At 46.8% G+C, this 22,716-nt stretch overlaps 1 protein-coding gene across 4 annotated transcripts in view; it reads right to left on the bottom strand.

Annotated features, from left to right (window-relative positions):
- SCUBE1 (signal peptide, CUB domain and EGF like domain containing 1) overlaps positions 1 to 22,716 on the bottom strand; it is a 2,199,864-nt gene that overhangs the window by 380,857 nt on the left and 1,796,291 nt on the right. For 3 of the 4 annotated variants that reach the window (XM_078673869.1, XM_078673871.1, XM_078673868.1), the window contains 2 exons: positions 16,358 to 16,519; positions 15,761 to 15,928 (listed from right to left, as the gene is read on the bottom strand). In XM_078673869.1, the coding sequence (XP_078529995.1) occupies positions 15,761 to 15,928; positions 16,358 to 16,519 (330 nt within the window). The remainder of the gene's footprint in view (positions 1 to 15,760; positions 15,929 to 16,357; positions 16,520 to 22,716) is intronic. The other variant, XM_078673870.1, reaches the window with a different exon arrangement.

The raw sequence follows: 22,716 nt of genomic DNA, 5'->3' as shown, positions 1-22,716 counted from the left end.
ACAGGGGTTCACATTGACTAGGCCAGACCCTAGATATTCTTAAAGACAACATCCAGGGATAGTAACCACCTACAGCGTGGGCAAGCTCTGCCTTCAATGGCTACAAACGTCCACACTGGCTGAAATTAAGCAACACCTAACTTTACTTACAGAAGGTGCTGACTTGCGTGATTTCATATTGGGACCACGCAAACAGCGTCAAAAACATTTCATAGCGGCCTCTATATATGCAGCTTATAACGAAGTTTGGAAAGTAACTCAAATTGAGACAGCAGAAAAAATACGGGAAATTGACCGTATTAATTTGGAAAAATCACTTTCTGTGGTGGACAATGGGTTAATGACTCTGTCCTCCAGAATATATTCTCTGGACAGCATTGTGTCTTCAGCAATCGATATAATATCGCAAGACTTACTGATGTTACAACACGGTCAGTCCCAATTGCGTTCTATTGTACAGCTTGGCTGGACGTTACAAAATCTGCGTTCTGGCTATGTGCCTTGGCGTTTAATCAACACAACGTCATTATTTAATATCTTTAACCTTACTGATAAACAAATCAGTTTGGCACAGAAGGGTGCTGACTATACAATTCTGAGCATTGAAAAACTTGAGAGATTACCATTGAAAATGTCAGAACGACCTGTCATTGAATGGATAATACATGGAATAATAAATATTCCGATAACTACTTTCCAGTTTCAATTCTGCCAAAAATATATACAGGCAGGCCAGTATGAAAGGTTGGGTAAAGGATACATTAAGTCAATATGGAACTTGCCCTATACAAACGAATGTGTCAGTGACCGCACGAGCCTGCCCAGGCGAGGACGCCCCACCTACGCCGCTCCTGCCTGCTGCTGCCAGCACCCTGCCCTGCTGCCCTGCTGACGGCTGCGCTCTCCTGCTACCTCCGTTTTTGCCGCTGCCTGCCTGCCATCCACTGCGTGCCTGGTTCCCCTGTCGCCTGCTGTCACCCCGTTTTTTTCTGTACCCCTGCTGTGTGCCTGTTGCCTCCCCTGCCCGCCGCCTGTTCACCCTCTCCTCCTGTTACCCTCTCCCCCGCTTCGGCTGCCCTCCCCCTCCGGGGTGCTCTTGCCACCTTCTTCCCGCCACTGCCCTCTGGCGCCTCCGCCCCCCCTCCTGCCCATTGGCCGCCCCGCTCCCGCCACCCAGCTGACCCGCCCTCCCGGCTCCTCACTTATGACGCCCCCTCAGCGACCGCGCAGAAGACGCGCGCAGCGGGAGCACCGAATGAGCGCCGAAGGTGCGCCAAAGGTAAGCCCGTCCGCGCCTGGCCCGCGCCCAGACCCCTGGCCCCCACCAACGGAAACCGACGCGACGGACCTACAACGCCACCGAACTCAACGCACTCAACACCGGCCGATCCCCGGCCTGCTACCGAGCCACACGAGACGCACCCACGGACCCTTCAGCTGCCACTCCTGCAAGTTCACCTGCAACCGGACCCACGCCACACCAGCACCCACCAAGCCTAACTCCAGCAGCACCCACCTGAAGTGCATCCTGCTCAACACCCGCTCCGTCCACAGGCACGCCATCGAGATCTGGAACCTACTCGACACCACAGCCCCAGACGTCGCCTTCTTCACGGAAACCTGGATGAACGCCTCCTCAGCGCCCGACATCGCCATAGCCATCCCGGACGGCTACAAGATCATCCGGAGGGACCGCGTCAACCAGACAGGAGGAGGCATCGCCATCGTCCACAGGAACACCATCCGCATCACGACCGACACCAACGATACCCTTGCACCCGCCGAACACCTGCACTTCCAGATCCACGTCAACCCCAGGACCACCCTCAGAGGCACCCTCATCTACAGACCCCCGGGACCACGTACACATTTCAGCGAAGACATCGCCGACTTCATCAGCCCGCACGCCCTCCCCTCCGCCGACTACATCCTCCTCGGGGACCTCAACTTCCACCTGGAGAACAACAACGACCACAACACCACCACCCTGCTGGACAACCTCGCCAACCTCGGACTCAAGCAACTGGTGACCACCCCCACCCACTACGCCGGACACACACTCGACCCGGTCTTATCTTCCAGCAAGGACATCGCCTTCAGCCACGCCACGGGACTCCACTGGACGGACCACAGCTGCGTCCACTTCAGCTTCAGAAGGACCACGCTCCACCATCACCAGCAACAGGTTCCCCGCAGAAACTGGAACAAGATCACTGCAGACCAGCTCGCTACTTCCCTGAGCAAGCACCCTCCCACCAGCACAACGAACCCCAACCAAGCGGCCACGAACCTCACGAAATGCATCAGCGACTGCGCAGACGACCTCGCCCCGCTGAAAACCCCGCCGAGCAGACCCGGCAGCAAGAAAGCACCATGGTTTAACAACGAACTCAAGAGCTCCAAGAAAAACTGCAGAGCACTCGAGAAAACCTGGCGCAGAGACCCAACACCGGACAACATGACTGCCCTCAAGCTCGCCACCCGAAAACACCACCAACTGATCCACGCCACCAAGAAAACCGCATTCAAGGAACGACTGGACAACAACGCACACAACAGCAAAGAACTCTTCAACATCGTGAAAGAGCTCTCCAACCCCAACGCCGGAAACAACGACATCACCCCTTCGCAAGACCTCTGCAACTCCCTCGCCTCCTACTTCCACAACAAGATCGCGGACATACACAACAGCTTCAGCACTCAACCGACGCACGCCACGACCGAACCACCACCCCCCACAACCACCCTCCGCGCCTGGACCCCGATCAGCACCGAAGACACGTCAACACGATGAACTCCATCCACTCCGGATCTCCGACAGACCCCTGCCCTCACCACGTCTTCAACAAGGCCGACGCTGTCATCGCACCCCACCTGCGGGACATCATCAACACCTCCTTCGACACCGCTACCTTCCCGGAGAGCTGGAAGCACGCCGAACTCAGCGCCCTACTTAAGAAGCCATCAGCCGACCCCACCGACCTCAAGAACTACCGCCCAATCTCGCTGCTCCCGTTTCCGGCAAAAGTCATCGAGAAGACCATCAACAAGCAACTGGCCGCCTTCCTCGAGACGAACGGCTCCCTCGACCCCTCGCAGTCTGGCTTCCGGGCCAACCACAGCACCGAGACCGCCCTGATCGCAGCTACCGATGACATCCGAGCCCTGCTCGACAACGGAGAAACGGCGGCCCTCATCCTCCTGGACCTCTCCGCGGCCTTCGACACTGTCTGCCACCGTACCCTAGTACAGCGCCTCAGCAACGTCGGAATCCAGGAGAAGGCACTGAAGTGGATCATCTCCTTCCTCGCCGGAAGGACACAGAGAGTCCGCCTCCCCCCGTTCAGATCGGAGGCCACCGAAGTCATCTGCGGCGTTCCTCAAGGCTCCTCGCTCAGCCCAACACTCTTCAACGTCTACATGAGCCCCCTCGCAGCCATCGCACGCCAGCACAACCTCAACATCATCTCCTACGCCGACGACACCCAGCTGATCCTCTCCCTCACCAACGACTCCGCCACCGCCAGAGCCAACCTACACGAAGGGATGACGGACGTTGCCAAGTGGATGATGACCAGTCGCCTGAAACTGAACTCGGACAAGACAGAAGTCCTCATCCTGGGATCTTCACCCTCCGCCTGGGACGAGTCCTGGTGGCCCCCCGCCCTGGGCAGCGCACCCAAACCCACAGACCACGCACGCAACCTGGGCTTCATCCTGGACTCCTCCCTCTCCATGACCAGACAAGTCAACGCCGTCTCCTCGTCGTGCTTCAACATCCTGCGCATGCTACGCAAGATCTTCCGATGGATCCCCACCGAGACCAGGAAGACGGTCACCCAGGCCCTCGTCACCAGCCGTCTGGACTACGGCAACTCCCTCTACGCCGGAACCACCGCCAAACTCCAGAAGAGACTCCAGCGGATCCAGACACCTCAGCACGACTCATCCTGGACATCCCCCGCCGCAGCCACAACTCCGGACACCTGAGAGACCTGCACTGGCTCCCGGTCAACAAGAGAATCACCTTCCGGCTCCTCACCCACGCACACAAAGCCCTACACAACCAAGGCCCAGGATACCTCAACAGCCGCCTCAACTTCTACGCTCCCAAACGTCAGCTTCGATCGACCAGCCACGCCCTCGCCGCCGTCCCCCGCATCCGAAGAGCCACCACAGGAGGAAGATCCTTCTCCTACCTGGCCGCCAAGACTTGGAACTCCCTTCCGACCCACCTCCGCCTGACCCAAGACCACCTCGCCTTCAGGAAGCAGCTCAAGACCTGGCTGTTCGAGCAGTAGCGGACCCCCTCCCCCCAGCGCCTTGAGACCCTCCGGGTGAGTAGTGCGCTATATAAATGCTTTGATTGATTGAGTAATAAAGGCCAGAAAGTGTTTCTCAGTGGCAATAATTGTGCAAGATCACTAAGTGGTACACTTCTGTGTCAGGGTATTAGCTTGCATGGAGCCTGTGAAGGGACTTCAAATAACCTTTCATGTTATCAGCTAGGCACACCTGCAACACGAATAGAACCATTCTTTAGGAGACTCTCGAACGGGAGTTACATTCTAATAGTAGATCGCAGATGTTGTAGTTTGCTGCCCGGAAAACCTTATCTCATAACCGTGACTAGGAAGGTCATGTGCTGTGAACGAGTTTTGTTCCCGAACGATTCTCCAGACAGGGAGGCAAGGTTATGGCCCGATTTGAAAATTGCTTCTATTCGAATAGATACTTTAAGCAGAATGAAGACTGTGCTCCTACAGACGCCGACCAGGCTCACGTCATCAAAAGAAACGTATGATCTCCAAGTTGCAAGGACAACAGAAGAGATTCATTCATTATTATCAACTAATTCCCCCATACATTTTGCAGAAATACTGAACGAAATCTTAAATATTTCTGATACCACTGGTGTCTCCAGTGTATTTAAAGCAGTGTTTTCGGGTGCTTTAACTCCATTCAAAGCCATCCTGGGTATTTTTCCAGACTTTGTCCATTCCATTTTTGGCGGACTTCCACTCCTTTTGGGACTAGTAGCGGGTATTCTATTTTTGATCCTGTTATTTCGCTATGGCAAACCATGTCACAGACAAAACACCTGCGACAAGGGAAGAAATGATCCTAGCCATTGGCTACCGGGACCGGGTAACTAAAATCCTTGGACTATCCCGGCTTAGAGACCTGAACATGACTTGGTCTCTTTCATTTAGACCAATGTGGCAAAGTTGTGTTATGCCTGTATTAAGGTGCTTGCTATGCGGCGAAGAATGCGTGTTGGACACCTGTCTGGCACTACAATCGGATGTGCCAATGGATGCAGATACCTTGTTGGGTCCGGTAACGGCTCATGCATTGTGCTGTCCCCAGCGGCTACCAATCCTGATGACGGCATTCGTGGAGACTTCACCACTACGATTGAGGGGTAGTGAAGTACAAGATGAAAGCAGCATCGATCAGGTACGACCTTCAGTCAGCTATGCTGATCAAAACATCAATGGAGGCAATCATGCTCAGGCTCATGAATGCATGGTAACAACCTTTTCCGAATTAGTGGAACTTACGCAAGAAGCTGTTGACAGTTTTTTCAACAGTCTAAATGATATGATGTTTTCACCAGAGCAGCAGGAATAACTTTGAGCAAACTAGAACTCGGAGTTCCCTACATCCTGAATTTGGCCTTCAACATTTAAAAAGCGATATGAAAAAAAATTTTCATCAGTTTTTCAGACTGCAAGAACCTTTTTTCCCAATTCAAAAATATTTACGATTTTTGGGACACTTATCTTCTGCTTAAAGTAGACATTATTCTTAGAGAACTAAATTTCTATTTTAGGTAGTCACGAGACATTCGCTATCCTCTAGCACTATTATACATAACTTTATGATTGTGATGAAATGGTCTCGCACTTTTTTTTCTGTATTAAGAGCCATTTCATGTGTGGTTTTCGCATTTATTCATGCTGAATTTAGAAATATGCGTTATATGTTTAGCATTATTAGACTGCTTGTGCATATAGTACACGTGATAGTACATGTGATTATGTTTCAAAATTTTCAGGATACATATGAATGTATTTTGGGGTGGTACGATATACACAAACGCTACTGGTTTCACTATGCCTAGATTTGTAAATATGGACATAGTCTACGTGGAGTGGGTGTGATGTATTCCTATAGGTACTGTATCGATTCCCCTATTCCTGACCCTGGTCTGGTTAATAATTAACTAGCAGCCATCTAACGGTGCAAAAACCGTTATCTGATTAAGCCACACCACGGCACAGAAGCGCGTTATCTGATTAGGTCATAACGCATGCCATCTAATTAGACAAGCGATATTCCTCCAGCCCCTGATAAGGCATACGGAGTTCTCAAAACAAATCAAACCTACAGCGACCTGGGAAATTCCCATAACCATTGTTTTGATTTCACCGAGAACTTCAGCAAAAGAATGTGCGAACGAGCCCGTTCATATGACATCCTTATTGACGTATATATGTCCATCCTTACGTCAATCTCGGCACCTTTCAGGTATAAATATTACCGACATTGCCTTAAGCAAACACATGCGGTGGTGACGAGATCGGAGCAGCGAGACGTGCTGAGGAGCCCAGCAGAGAGCGAAGCCCACAGGCGCTGCCCCGCCTTCCTAACGCGCTGAGCACGAGACGCTGCCTTTCTCCTGCTGAGAAATCCAGCTCCGGCGCTTCCAAGCAGCCCTCGCAGGTAGCTGGAATATCAAGACCCGGGATAAGAGATACCAGCCCTCCATCATTCTAGATCTCAGGTACAGAACTGAATAACCCCTTGCAGAGAATTCTCGAATCAGTCCCTTGGCAAACAAACTTAACTTAAACTGCTACTTATCTACTCCCGCCCACGTATTAGGCTTAGGTCAGGTACACTGGGGTAGGCGTGGTTAGAAGCACCAGTTGAGTACGATTAGTCAAATGTATATATGTATGTATATATTTTATCCATTTTAAAGTATCATATGGCTCAGAAACCATATCAATGCTTTTACAGTATTATTTTATAATTCTGTCTTTACTGTATGCACTTTACTTAACTACAAGTATTGCAATAATAGCGATTCATTTCTCTTGTATGAGAAAAGAGACTGATCAATAAATAACATCTTTTATTGAACACGCCCGTCTCTTCCTTTTCTCTACAATCTGGTGAAACTAAGAATGCACTGAACTGACTGAGTAAAATAAGTTGTCTTTTGTTTTCACACGACTCTAGAGATACACTCTTGATTAGGGGAGAGCAAAGTTGTCATGTTCTATGGTTGTCAGAAGCTAAATCCCTTCTTGTCTATCCAGGGAGGTTAAAATCCTCCTTGCCTATTCGAGAAAGTTTCTAGTGAACTCTGAGCTAGCTGGCACAAACACAAAACTTTAAGTCTAATATCGTCGGTAGAAGACCTAGTTAACCTCTGCCCTAGGTCTATACTATTGAAGATATTATTCCAATGCGCAGAGCCTATTGGGATAATAGGAACTACACTACATAGGCATGTCCAGCAGGAACAAAGTAACAGCAAGGAGATACATCGGAACAGATTACACCACTAACTATAGACAAATACGGTGTAAGACTGGCGAAGCTGAAGAATTATCATCCAGTGCAAAAACAATCATGCACCAGATAACCAGCTCAAACATAAAACCCACTAGAGGCCTGGGAAGAATTCGTAATGGAACTCGGAGCAAAACATGCTGCAGAGCAAAAAACCCAAAAAGGGAACACACCGTGGAACATACTCGGGAAGGTAACAAAACCAGAGATAAAAACCCTAAAATGGAAAATAAACCAGACTCTGAGGCAGCTCCGCAAATATCCAAACGATGAAGTTCTACAAAAGGAGCTTCGCGCCCTAAAAGTACAGCTAAAGAAGAAGACCTGGGAAAGGAAAAGGCAACTGAACGACGAATTCTGGGTAACAATTGTACACGACTCAAAGCAGAAGAACAGCTCCAGATTCTTGAAATCAATCCATAGCCTTCAACGGCCATGTCACAAAGGCATCAACTCTAACATATCTGAACCCGACTGGGCACACTACTTATCAACTCACTTTAATGCCGAAAACCTAGAGGGGCTCTCACCCAGAGGCGGAGCCCGGATAACTAGACCGCTTCAGAGCTCCGACAAAACTGGCAAACATAATAATGAAGCCAACAACGACTATATCAGAAAATGACCCCTGTATAACATCGGAAATCTGGACGAGGAAGCAACAACAAGACTCACACCAATTGCAAACAGAGAGGAAAAAACATACTTAGCAATAGCGGCTAGGATCAGGTCTCAAATCTCAAAAGGCAAACTCGAGGGTGCTCCCGGCCCTAATGGGATCCCGTCAATAATATAAAAGCAAGACGCCGACATTTAGAGTAACACCAACATTCCAGCCACCCAAACCGGATTCTGCAGAGGCCAGGGTACAACGACTAACATCATGGCGCTAACTCTTCTGACAGACGCGGCAACATCTACCAAGAGTACATTATTTCTGTGCTTTATAGATTACAGCGCCGTGTTCGACCATGTAGACCGGAGCAAACTTTGGCAGAAGCTGGAAAAATGAGGGATTCCAGGGTCACTCCTACAACAGCTGATAATGCTATATACCAACACCTGGGTCAAGATCAACCTGGGCTCTGGTACGCACCTTCCAAGGCAAATCAGTACCACCAAAGGCTTGAAACAAGGTTGCGTCCTAGCCCCTATGCTGTTTAACCTCTTTCTCGCAGATCTCCCCGGTGAACTGGATCAGGCCAAATCACATGCTCCGCGGCTGGGCGACACCTCACTCTCAAACCTCTTTTACGCTGACGACCTGGTCCTCATCAGCCGGACCCCTATTGGACTCCAACATCTTCTGGACACTACCAACACATTTTCCATAAGCAACGCACTAAAGATCAACTTAAAGAAAACAAAAGTCATGACCATGAATTACAACAAAACAAAGAAACTCGCATGGTGTCTGGACGGACAGAGGTTAGACCAGGTAGCAACTTACAAATATCTAGGCGTACTTATAGACAGTAGAGGCTCGTTCAAACACCAACTAGAGGCCATCCGTCGGAAGGGCACGACATTCTATCTATCAATAAAACCCTTGAAGAAAGCTCTCCCAGACCGGTCACTGGACCCCATTCTGCAGGTGATTAGAGCACGCTTACAGCCCATGCTCACATATGGCAGCGAATCCATGCAAGGAAAATATGCCACAACACTAGATAACACCATCAGTTGAGCATTCAGGGCCATTTTCCATATACCCACTTACACTTCGCCTGCTCAAATCCGGCCTACAGAAACAAACGGTGGAGAGAAGAGGCACATATATAAAAAGCTGGCGAAAAATCAGAGATGCTGACCAAGGATCTCTTAACGCCCAACTCTGGACTGAACTCTCTTCCAAAGAGATCTCACCCGCAAGGAGGTACTTAAAAGAATCACTGGAGATCTTGGGGCTAACAAACCTCTGGGAGTCACCGACAGATATCAAAACCTTTAAAAAAGTGGTAACGAAAGTAACCAAAATGATATCAGCAATAGAGGACAAAGACACCCTGGCCAAGAGGGCTCATGGATGGGCAGTGCTGAAAGACTACAATGCTCTGAAGCCGCAAGTATATCTAAAAATGGGCCTCACGCAGACAACAAAAAACAAGTTTTTAGACCTGCGTCTCGGCATCATACCTATACTACCTTACTTGGCACCTTGGAAAAGGGAAAGCTCAGTAAATTGTTGGTCATCAGGAAAAGAGGATCTAATACATATCATTTGTATCTGTACAAACGTCATGGACATACGGCGTTCCCTACTTCGGGCCTTATGGAACCAAAAGGGCATAACAAGCTGGAGGCAGGCCGTGATGCTGTGTTTTAATCCCGAAGCTACTCAGTTGAATTGTAGACTAACAAAATTAATTGATACAGTGGCTAGAAGACTCTTGAAACAGTCACATGGCTCACCTAAAGCATCAGCCAAGCCAACGCTATGCTAGCCCACTCGGAGTACTTTGTCCCCTTAATTTTTATGGCCTCACCCAAAATGAAATTGAGACTTTTATGACCTTAAGAGAGCGACCACCCGCTTACATTATATTTTAACTGTAATTAAGGCTTTTCTAACATATGTACATTTTTATATTGTGAGTTTTTACTAACTGTACAATAAACAAACCTCAAACCATGCCGGCCAGGTTTGCTGTAGCAATTTGTTGCCTTTGCCCTGATCTGGGTTTATCTAGCGGTGTTGAAAACACCTGTTTGGTCCTCTTGTTTACCGGGTTATATATATCATCTTGCACTTGAGGCTGGCTGGGTGGTTGATCATTGCTTCCACTATGATTTGTTGCCTGTGATGTGGCATGGCTGAGTTGACTTATTCCCTCTGTGTGAGTGCAGCAGAGAAGTTTTGGCCATGTCCCTGTGCCTTTGTCAGTGTGTCCACCTTTGAACTGATTTCAGCATCATTCATTGTTTAAGAGATCTCTATGACCTCTGAGGCCATTGTCTCTGTCCTGGACGTGTTTCAGTTGGTAGTGTTCTCTATATGTTTACTTCTTTCTGATGCAGTGTCTGCCTGTTCCGCCATCTCGTCATTGTGCATTATTGAGGAGATCTCCATGACCTCAGTGGTTCTTGTCTCTCCCAAAGGCATGTTTCTGTTGCTGGTGTTCTTTATGCATGTACTTCTTTCTAAGGCAGTGTCTGCTAGTTCCGCGATTGTTGATGCATCTAGGCTGGAGCTAGCCATTATTTGTGTAGTGTCAGAATGTAGGGGCTTTGTTTCTGGTCCTTCTGTCTGTGGCGAGGAAGAGTCCATGTTTTCTCCAGCGCCAGCCATTGTTCTCATGAAACACTTGCATATTGGGTTTTTGGGCACTGCAGATCGCAGTCTCTGGGCTGATGTTTCGGATGTGTCCTTGAAGCCCAAACCTCTGGTGTTCCCCTCCTGGGGCCGGTCATGCTCGTGTGTACTCTGTATCCGCATTTTGCGTTGGTTGGGCATGTTTCTGTGTGCCCTATGTGCCCCTTTTTGCTTCTTCTTATTTCCTGTGATTATTGTTGGGTGCCCTCATTAAGTCACCTGGTTCTTTTTGCTTTCTTTTCCTCAGTGCCCTTTTGTTTCTCACTCAGTTTCGTGGAGCACTTACAGTTCTTAAATATCTGGTGGGAAAGTTTCCAGCTAACACAGCAGGTTGCCAGTTGCTGGTGTGTGTTGCAAGTGTGAGGTTGATCTCCTCATTGCTGCGTTGGCTCCACCTGCCCCTGTATATCCAGTTGCAGTTCAGATGTTTTATATTGTTGGGATATTTAATACGGCTTGGGGTTTGTAGGTACCGTACTGTTTAGTATTGATAGCACTGTCCTGCCCCGTTCACTTAGCTTCTACTGCCTGTTTTGGTATGTGTTTGGTTTGATCGACGGTCAGAGAGGCCGCTGGGTGGACGTGTGTTTCGCTTGGCGTGACACAAGCTGCACCAACCTACTGCTGGCTGCTTCTGCACCACAGTCGAGAGGCCCTAAGCCTAGTGCCTGCCCAGTACCCAGCCCCCTGAGCTGCACCAGATCCCTCTTTTTTTCCCTTGTCCTTAATCCTTGGAGTGGTTCTCCCAACCTTGAAGCCTTGAGGGCTTGAACACTTGTGACATGAAGCTGCTCCTCCAGCGCCGCCACTCCACCTCTGCGTGATGGTCCCCAGCCAGGTGCAGGGGAGGGGCACTAGCACGCTTGTAGGGATTGATGGCAGGTGATGGTGGTTTTCTAAGCTCGGGCAGAAGGAAAGATATCAGTGTTGTAGCCCCAAGTTCCAAATCCTTCTATGCCTTTGGCTGCCTTTTTGTTGTGTTAGACGCAGGCTCGGACTCAGGCTTAGTCCGGCTGGGTCAGGCTGAATTGCAACCTCTCTTGCTCTGCAATGAGCCCCCTTCGACTACTGCAATACCGTGATGACTGCTCAGCCAAGCCTCACCTGCCGGTCAGTCTGAGGCAGCAGCCACATCCGTAGCCATGAGCACTGCAGTGGCCCACGGCCAAACCAATGCTGTGACCTAAGCCACTGAAGCAGCTGCCCCCTCCTGGACGCTGGGGGATGTATCTGGCCGAGATGCCTGCAAATGTGGCCTAAAACTCAGTGGCAGCGGCAGTGTAGGGCTGCGGAGCCCAGGAGCCGGAAAGCCAATCTCCAAGAGCTCCAACTTCCAAGCGATGTAGAGCATCTGTCATCAGTCCGTTCTTCCATAATTCCACCACTGACTGGAGAACCACAGCTCCACTGCAGTCTCCTTGACTGATGCTAGTGGTGTCTTCACTTGCTTATACAAATTCATTCTACCATGTTAGTTTGTTTGTCCATGCCTGCACACATACCTATATACAGGAGTAGGAGGTAGACGTTTTCAGGGGACATGAAAATAGGCTATCAGGACAGGGGACCTTGCATAGAAGGTTAAGCGAAATTTATTTGAAAAAAAAGAAGCTTAATCTCTTATGGAGTGTTTAAAAATAAAATAAAAACTGGATATACTCCTCTTGTGTAGAGTTGAAGCCCGACCCCATACACCAATAGGTCACCACTCCATTTATTATATTGTTGGAAACCTCGATGCACACAAAACTAAAACTGAAGGCTTGCAAAGACTCAAATACACAGACTCAATTGTTCAATACCCCGACGAATCAAAACCCAGTGTGGTTGGGAGCCGCATTACCAGATGTAAGTGCCCTTAAGAGGTACCCGGGGTGTAACTATGAGAATGACAAACCTGAGAGATGTGGCACCCATAGGAAAACTCAAATCATTCACTGACATGTACGAGGAGTTTGGACTGCTCCACGATCAGTTCTATAGATATGTCCAACTTAGACATGCACTTATACCTGATACACAATACTGGACTGATGCAACTGAGATAAAGGAGTTTAGCCCTTTTGACACCAAAATAACCCGGTCCCCCCTCCCAGCCAGGAGGAAAATGTTGACACTATACAAAGCACTTATCATTAACTCACCTGAAAACATAGATAGATTAAAATAGAAATGGGAAACAGTCATTGGACACATCAAGGATGAGGAATAGGTATTCATGGGTTCCAAGGGAAGTAGCTGTCTCAAATAGATCGTGGATGATTCAGTAAAAACACCTACACAGAGTCCATCTGTCACCAGCTAGATGCTCGAAATTTAATAGGGGCTTAGAGATGGAGTGCTTAAGGTGTCAAACTGCAATTGGCGAGGTCATTGATAAGAAAAGGTCCTGCCTTAGGTTGAGACCCTAATTATCCAAATATTTAGCTCTAGTCTCTGCACATCGATTGATCCCAATCCGAAGATTTCACTCGTAAACATCCTTGATGATGAAGGATTTACGAGGGCCAAGAGGAACCTCTCATGATTGAGGCTCACTTCGAGGAAGGGAGATATAGCTCAAAACTGTAGGAAAGCGGCTCCTCCCAGAGTCTTGAGGTAGAGACGAGAAATAGGCAGATATCGCCTCCTTGAAATCTCCATATATATATATATAAAGCCAGAGGATGTACTTCAAAACATCACCGTATATGGAATGCCCGTGTAGAATATTTTAAAGTCTCCTCTGAGGGTGATTAACAGGCAACTGCTGTGGATGCAGGTCGTCCCCGAGTGCTTTGCTATTTCGACATATGTTTACTTGTATACTGTGCATGCTCATACCAAACGTTTCACTACTAATATTGACTGAATAATGCAGGACTTTTGTGTTATGAAATGTGCTTGCCACTTAATATGTTTTCTTATAACATGACAAAATCAATAAAAGTGTATATGGCATGTAGAGTCCTGCGCGTCCCTTAAGGGTTAAAAAAGATAACAAAACCCCGCTGGGTGCGTGACCTAGAGATGTAGCAGGATGGCCACTTCTCGGGGAAGATCTCATACTCAGTCCCTGAAATCACTGACTTACCTAGACCCGAGTGGTGAGGCGAATATCAGAAAGTAGATACCTGTTATAATTAGCTGACCTGGAACTGATTGTTATGCATGTACCCTCTGTGGTAGACCTGGTATGGCAACATCTTTCAGTAAATCTGGAGAGTAACCGCAAGGAGTCTTATCTCAACCTATATTCATTGTTGCTTCGGCATTAGAGTCGTTTATCACAAACAACATTGGCATACGCTTTGTTTTCTTGTTTGCGAATTCTCTCAAAACATCTGTTACAATCGTACACAACCTGGTTAAAATCTAGGCACCGGACATCATGATTGCCTGCTAGCCCTATATATATTCAGTTTTTCAACCAAATCAGTTAAGCAAACTAGAATGTTTTAGGAAGAATGTATACATTTAAAAGTTAGACATTACATAGCTGTCACATGGTTGTGACTGTTATAGGGAGAAGTAAGTATCAGTTTGTTGAGACCTCTAGTGAACAGAATACTTACAATTTGGTGCAGTGCAGACCTACAAGAATAGTTGTGCTTGACAGCGCACTGCCTACATTAACTGAAGAATGTGTGCAAAGCACACAGTCTCTCAAAAAAGAGAGTACGCAGTTCCCCAGAATTAAAAAACACTGTAGACAGTTGAAACCAAAGTGAATGAAGGCACAAAGGAGGGGGATCATCCTAGTCGGAACTAGAGTCCTCACACACCCAGCAAGCTAGGTGTCATGCTTCATCATATGGGCTCGCTCCTCGTCGGGTCGGCGGTGCAATACCCGACGGACGCCCATAAAGGGGCTCTTTAGCGGAGATCTTTTGTTCCTGCCATATGGTGCCGTGGGTGTGAGGGCCCTAGGGAAGGAAGTGAATGGTGTAGATGTGTATAAGTGGTTAAAAAAATGTTGGGTTATCCACAACGACTTTTAATAAAGTGGTGACCCACCTCACTAAAAAGAAGACGAATGGCTTCTTTCTGGCTTAAGGGTCCAGGGGAGCAGTATCCTACTCTATATAGCAATGGTCGACATGTTTCATGCAATTATGTTCAAATCGATACAGTGCATTTCTTCAGGACCAAAGAGAACGATTTACACTACTAGGTTAGGGTGAGTAGTGTTCACACCCTAATACTCATTGGATGAACACGGAGTCCCGCCATGGCTGAAACCTGGAAGGGATGATATAAACACAGAACAATAGTGTCATCCGGTATGTGCTCACATAGTGTGTTTCAACTGTCAATATGGAGAGGCGGTGAGGTTACCTATCCAAAATCAATAACTGGTAAAAGAAGGATTTAAAACGCCTAATGACTGGAATAAAAAAACAGAAGGATTAAAAATCAGCCGGGGGTGGTCAAGGAGTAACTCACCCAAGTGAAAGGAAGCATCTGCTTCAACGGTTTACCCGGGCATTGACACCTCACTGTAGATGTCCTAGATGAGGGTGAAATATAGAGAGGGGAAACCACGGGGGGTTCGATGAATGGGGACTAAACTGTGAAAGTTCAGGCACTAAGGCCCCTCAACATCGCCAAAGACTGGCCCTGGTGCATCCAGTCACAGACCAGTGTGGGGGTGGCAAAGCACACAGTCCTCTTTACCTCCTTTACCTAGTACCTGACACAAGTAATACAAGAATCTCTATAAACAATGAACAACGGAGTGGCAAGTAAACGGTGCACATTTATTTTAATAAAAGGTTACTCAAATTACAGTATACAAATACACATTTAAATATGAATTGTGAAAATCAATTAATAAATAAAAGCAGCCTTCAATAACAGAAGTAGAGATTGAATATTCACCTTTGGTTTCACAGTCCAGAAAGGAAACAGAACCTTCGTATTTTGTCGCAAGTCCACCACCACATGGGAAGCACACGGTTCTTCCGTGCTCTGGCTGGTAAGTCCCAACTGCGCAATACCGACAAGGTTTAAAACCATAATTAGAAAACTGTCCAGGAGGGCACTGACCTAAAACAGTGAAGAAGCCTTGAATGAATGTTGAGTAGGTACTTAAGAAATATTATTGGATGAATGTCTTATATTTTTTAAAACTCAAAAACAATTTCATCTTTCATTTTTCTCACTCTTTTCAAAATTTGGTCTCCACCCTTTATATGAGGCATAAACACCAACACTAACATTATTCATCAGGAAATCAGGAAAAACCAGAAGACTGGAAGCATTTTTGGTGCTATTTTTGTTCCTACAAATTTTCCTTTGAAACATGGTATGAGAGCCAATTTGCCCACAAATCCGATCTGACTCAGTTTACACTTAAGTCTCTTTATAGATTAGCGTCAAAAATAGATTTGCCCTTCAAAGGGTAGGTCAGGGCAGGGCTCAGCCATTTAGTCCAAATCTAAAAGTAGGTCAAATTAAATATCAAATTAGACTTACCACCACATTCTGACACCTTACGTGCTCCAAATATTCCCTGCCCATTGTTACTTGGGCAAATCTCACAGGCGAGTTGACCTTCTGTATCTTGGTATGTTCCTGGAGAGCAGGGGATGCATTGATTATAGTATCCACTGAAATAAGTTCCCATGCTGCAAGTAACTGAAAAACATTTTGTCTTTTAATTTGATTACACATTGAATTTAAAGACAAATAATTTTTAGAAAGCAAAAACAATCCGACGAATAATGCCAGGGTAGAATATAGACAGAAAGGAGCAACGACTAGAACACTCATACATTACGAATTCAGCAACCATAACCAGGCTAGGAAGGAAAGAGGTCTATTACACTACTCTCATGCCTCAAAGGCCTCAGTTCTCCTGGACAGACACAAACAGAAAGGATCATTCCTCAACCAACCCTACAGTTGCGGAAACAACTACATTTTAATGACCAGAAGAGTACATGACTGTTAATTTATGAAGAGAAGACGTCGATGAACCCCAAACTGTGTACTGAAAGTCTACCCTTTACTACCAACCTTTTACTCTGTTATGAGGTGTTGGAAATGGCCCTTTTTGCAGGGTTATCCCCAAACATTTTGCTTCTTCCTCCTTTATTTTTCCTGACCAGTGGTTGTTGGCAATAGGACTCTGGGCACTTTACCACTGCTGATCAGTGCTAAAGTGCATATGCTTTCTGTGTAAATTGTTATTGTGATTGGTTATCCATGATTGGCATATTTGTGTTCCCAGGAAGTCTCTAGTAAAGTGCACTGAGTGTGCCAGGGCTGGTGACTCAAATGCTACTAGTGGGCCTGCAGCACTGATTGTGCCACCCACATGAGTAGCCCTAAAATGGTGTCTGAGGCCTGCCACCGCAGTGCCTGTGTGCAGTTGCTAACCGCCATGCTGACCTGACCAGTGTCCACACAGGCCAGGCCTAACCCTTTCCTTTCCGTACACATTGGACACCCCTATGGAAGGCCCAAGGTTCATCCCCGGGGCAGGGTACAGTGTATGTGAAAGGTAGAGCATGTACGAGTGTGGGTGACATGCTCTGGTAGTGAATTACAGCCATTTTCGTTTTTCACTATTGTAAGGCTATCTTGCTCATAGGCTATAATGGAGAATGATGTGTATAATGTTTACCTGCATATCTTCCCATAGGAGCAAGATAGAAAATTAAAGTCTGGTATCCCTGAACTCAGAATTTAATAACCTATCTTTTAGGAAGGATAGTTTTTAAATCCTGTGTTTGAGAACAGCACTTTTAGAAAGTGGCTGTTTTCTTGTCTGACCTTTCTGTGTGCCTTAGCCTGTTTGTGAATTGACTATCTGGTTTGTGAGTGACAGGGCTGAGGGATTCCAGGAGACAGAATGAATCCGCCCAGTGGTGAATAGAGAGATCTGCATCTAGATGGAAGGGGGGAGTTGCACCTGGGACCTGAATAGGACTGTGCCTGCCCCCCACAGTGCTGGCCTACCCCCTGTGGTGTGTCTGATGTCTCTGCCCAGCACTGTGAAAGGAGAGAAGGAATCATGTCAACAAAGTGCTCCAGGGCTATGCTTTCCCTCCACAATGCTGCTCCACCTCCTGTGGGGCGTCTGATGTTTCTGCTCTGCACTGTGAAAGGAAAGAAGGAGTCATGTAAACAGAGTGCTCCAGAACTGGTTTGGACTGGGCAAAGGTATCTCTGCCCTCAGAGAACAAAGGGAATATTGGTATAAAAAGGGCTACCCAGACTTCAGAAAATTAGATCATCCTGGAATCAAGAAGTAACCTCTGCCAAGGAGAAAGCTGGAAGACTGAAGAGGAAGGACTGTCCTGCTGTGTGTTTATGGGCTGACCTGCAGTTGCTTTTCTGCCAAGGAGAGGGGAAGAACTTTGCTTTGTGCTGTGTCCCCTTGCTTGAAGAGATCTCCAAGGGCCTGAGTGGAGCTGACTCCCTGTTAAGAAGTCCCAGGAACAAAAGGATTTCACCCCCAGCTTCCCTCCTGAACTCTACTGAGAGAGCTCTGTCCTTCCTAGAGTGATTGGGCCAGTTGTGGTGCCTCTGGAAGTTGTACCTGTTGTTGGGAAGTTGGATAAGAAGAAACTAGAGACAATCTGCAAAGTTTCACGCATCGCTCGCTTGTGGAGCGCATCCCCGCCAGTGCGAGCAAATTCCCGGTGCCGCGAAGATCCAGATCGTCGCAGCGCCTGTTACCGCTGCAAGAACTGACGCATCCTTCGCTTGCAGAACGCATCGCTCCGGTGCGGGAAGAGTATCATCGCTGCGAGTATCGTCGCAGAACCTGTCGTCACTGGGTGAGATCGTCGCACCGCTTGCTTGCGGACCGCATCACGGCGCTGCAAGAGTCGTCACAGAGCCATCACATCGAGGGGCCATGAGAGGAGAAGATCAACGCTGCGCATCGCTGCCGCACCTGAGCTCGTCGCATCGTACCTTAGCGAGACGCTTCCTACGAAACCTGCGCACCGGAATCCATACAAGGTATCGCATCCCACCCCATACATACTGGCGTCACCGCAACACGCCCGCTGCGACCAGCGGAGTTGTCGCATTCCTCAAACCACACAAATCATCTCATTGTGAACAAAGAGACTTGTCAGCAGTGAACATCACAGCCGTTCCTGTACTTGATGGTATAGATTGGGATAGAACAGAGTATGACATTTTTGGCCCGTCGGAGCTGTAGAAGATTCCACACCAGTTCAAGATTTCATTAAGTGACCTTGTTTCATCTAGTACCTTTTCAGATGATTGGGACTTCAAGACTGTTAATAATATGATGTCAGACCTAGAAATGTCTGCAGTGTTCACTAATCATGAATATTCAGAAGGTTCTTCAGACTATGAACAAATGTATTGTTAGAACCATTATGGTCATCATTTCTTGCACAAATCAACAATGCCTAGAAATGTATATATGCATAACCAATGGGAACATTGTCCTACACCACCAAAGGGTAGCTCAAAAACTTTTGCCAATAAGTTTCCATACTTTTCAGGATTCAATGTATCCAATCCAGAATCATTCTATTTTAGAAATTAAAACAAAACGGGACTGAAAACTATGTTAACGAACACCAAACAGATTTATTCTACAGCCTTTTATACCCAACTGTCCGGACTAGGTTTCGACTTTTGGAAAGACAACATTGAGACAAAAACTGTATGGGGTACAAAAGATTGGCAAGTGCAGGGGGTAGAAGCTTTATTTAGAGCCTGTATAATACCTGAGCAGAGATATTGGTGGCCAGGCAATAGGAAACAGACCAAAAACTATGTTTTGGAATGTGAAATATGCCAACAGATGAAAGTCTCTACAGTAAAGCATATGCAATTGGCACACTACATTCTGACCAGGGCCCTGCGTTTAGCTCTCGAGCTTACCATGAAGCCATGGCCAGTTTGGGCGTAGCATTGCTGTACTCCTCTACATTCCATCCTGAGGGAAATTTGGTTGTGGAAAGGAAAAACCGGGACATAAAGCAGTCCATAACAGCTAGGGTATTAGGCTCGGGTGATGGATGGGTCAAACATCTTTATGGGGTCCAACGCTCATTAAATAATTTGCCAAGAAGTTCTCTAGGGGGAGTCTCCCCATATGAGGTCTTATTTGGAACAAGAATGTTGGTTCCAGATTTTGAATGTTGAGGCACAGTGGTGGAAAATAAACCTTTTTATATCATAGATCGTATGGCTGTCTTACAGGACTTAAATGAACTAAGATCGAAACAAAGCAACGTGTTCCTGAAGCCAACCACCACTGGGGAAAAACCAGCCGTCCCAGCAAGGCCTGTCTGGGACCCAAAGCTTGGGGATCTAGTCAGAAGATCGCAGACAAGAAGGAATTTGGGCCTTCTTGCAGACAACCAGTACCTGTCCTAGCCATCCACGGATCCTCTAGCTACTAGCCAAGAGGTTCAAACTGAAAGACACATCACCGTCGAGGAGTCAGAAGTGAGAAATGAAGGTCTAAGCAACAATGCTATGGAACTTATGCCTCTTGAAACCCAAATAACAGTTTGTCCTGATACACCTGTCTACACCAATGTAACTTGTGATCAACTGGTTCCAGCAATTTCAACGAATCCTAGTGCAATTCCAACCATTGACAGAACAGCCTCTGGCTATTTCATTAACTGTGATACGTTTTCTGAGGATCCCAGCGAACCTGAAACAACCCCAGCAAAAAGAACTTTCAAAGAACGAGCACAAGACTTTTTCCATCTCCTGAAAAAGACTTATCTGGTTTCACCATGGATTGAACCATGGATTGTTTCTGGAATATTTTTCTTTCTGCTTTGGCTAGCTTTCGTAATAACTCTGAGCATGCTGAAAAATGGAAGATATGTTCACTTGGACACAGAAAGTAAAAATGTGACCTTACTTTTGAAACCACATAAATCATCCCATCGTGAAGCAAGAGACTTGTCAACAGTGAACATCACAGCCGTTCCTATACAAGATGGTATAGTTTGGGACAAAACAGATTATGATATATTCGGCCCGTCTGAACTTTTGTTGAAGATTCCACACTTATTTAAAATTTCATTAAGTGACTTTATTACCTTTGGTACCTATTCTGATGATTGTGACTTTGAGACTGTTAATAACATGATGTCTGATCTAGCAAAATCAGCTGCATTCTCTAATTATGATTATTTAGAGGGTTCAGCAGACTATGAACAGCTTTATGTTATATGTTATGTTATATTGCATTTGTAGCGCGCACTGTTACTCTAGAGTGTCCTGGCGAGTCAGAACAGGGGTAGAAGCTAGAATCAAATTAGCGGATCATGCTGAACAAATGTGTTTTAAGCTGCTTCTTAAAGAACTGAAACTTCGAGATGAATTGGAGATCAGAAGGAAGCACATTCCATGCCTCAGCAGCCTTGACAGAGATAGACTCGCCCCCCCAACCGCACTCTGCGGAAGCAAGGAACGACCATCCGGCGTTGCCCCGCTGAGCGCAGAGGGCGATTTGGCACATAGAAAGCAAAACGCTTCCTAAGGTAGGGAGGGCCCAGACCGTGAAGAACCCTGTGGGCCAGAGTAATCGCTTTGAACTGCACCCGCTGAGCCACTGGTAGCCAGTGTAATTCTCGTAGATACTGCTGCGCGCTGGATCTCATTGGGGCATTGAAGAGAAGCCTGCCTAATTTAGAGCCTGCGCAGCAAATAGCCCGGCAGCCCCAGGAAGAGAGCATTAGCATAATCCAGTCTAGACAGGATCAGAGCACGGGCGACTGTCTCCTTGGCTGCTCTCGGGAGAAAAGGAATAAACATTCTGAGTGCTTTAAGAGTGCCAAAGCAGACCCCCGTCATTTTTTTTATATGTTCGCTGATTGGTAGGTCCTCATTAAACTAGATACCCAGGTTTTTTGCCGTCCCTCCTTCGGACTGCGGGCTGGGGTGGTCCGGAGGCCACATGCGGGTTCTGAAGTCATCAGGGAACTGGCCATAAAGGAGGACCTCCGATTTATCCTCGTAACATTATTGTTATAACCACTATGGTCATAATTTCTTGCATAAATCTGCAAACCTAGAAATGTATTTATGTATAACCAATGGGAACATTGTCCTACACCACCAAGAGGTGTCTCAAAAACGTTTGCAATTAAGTGTCCATATTTTTCAGGGTACAATACATCCAATCCATAAACTTTTTACTTTAAAAATGTGAAAACAACAGGAACAAAAAATATGTTAACCAATACAAAACAGATTTATTCTGCAGCCTTTATTGCCCAACTGTCTAGACAGGGTTTCGTCTTATGGAAAAACACAATTGACACAAAATCTGTCTGGGGTACAAAAGATTGGCAAGTACAGGGGATAGAAGCTTTGTTTAGAGCCTGTACCATCCCACAGCAAATAATGTTTTTGAATGACACTGTCCAACAAACGTCTTGTCTTGGGTTAGCCAAGATCAAAGACATGAATATTCCGTCTATACCCACACCTGCAAGTAATAGCACTACACAGGGGGAGGTCGACGTACATACTATTTTACACAACAACAGATCAGATCCTGAATGGGACAAATGGTTGCTCTATCCCACAGACACAAACATTCGTCAAGAAAGATTCCTGAATTGGGGGGAGTGGGAGGGTTGGGATTGCATTGATGGTATTTGCTGGTTCACTTGTTTGATACGTATCTCAGCAGAAAATTGGATTGTACGCAGTTATCTCTGGGTTACAGAGACCTGCGTGTTGTATACAATCTCGAATAAACATGGTTTAAAAAAATAAAATAATTCCTGAACAGAATACAGGGTTTCACTATCAATCGGTCAGACCCACGTTATGTCCAAAGACAACATCCAGGGGTAGTAACAACA

The sequence above is a fragment of the Lissotriton helveticus genome, chromosome 1_1 (assembly GCF_964261635.1).
Source record: "Lissotriton helveticus chromosome 1_1, aLisHel1.1, whole genome shotgun sequence".
Lineage (NCBI taxonomy): Eukaryota > Metazoa > Chordata > Amphibia > Caudata > Salamandridae > Lissotriton > Lissotriton helveticus.
This window is presented reverse-complemented; position numbering and strand designations above follow the sequence as displayed.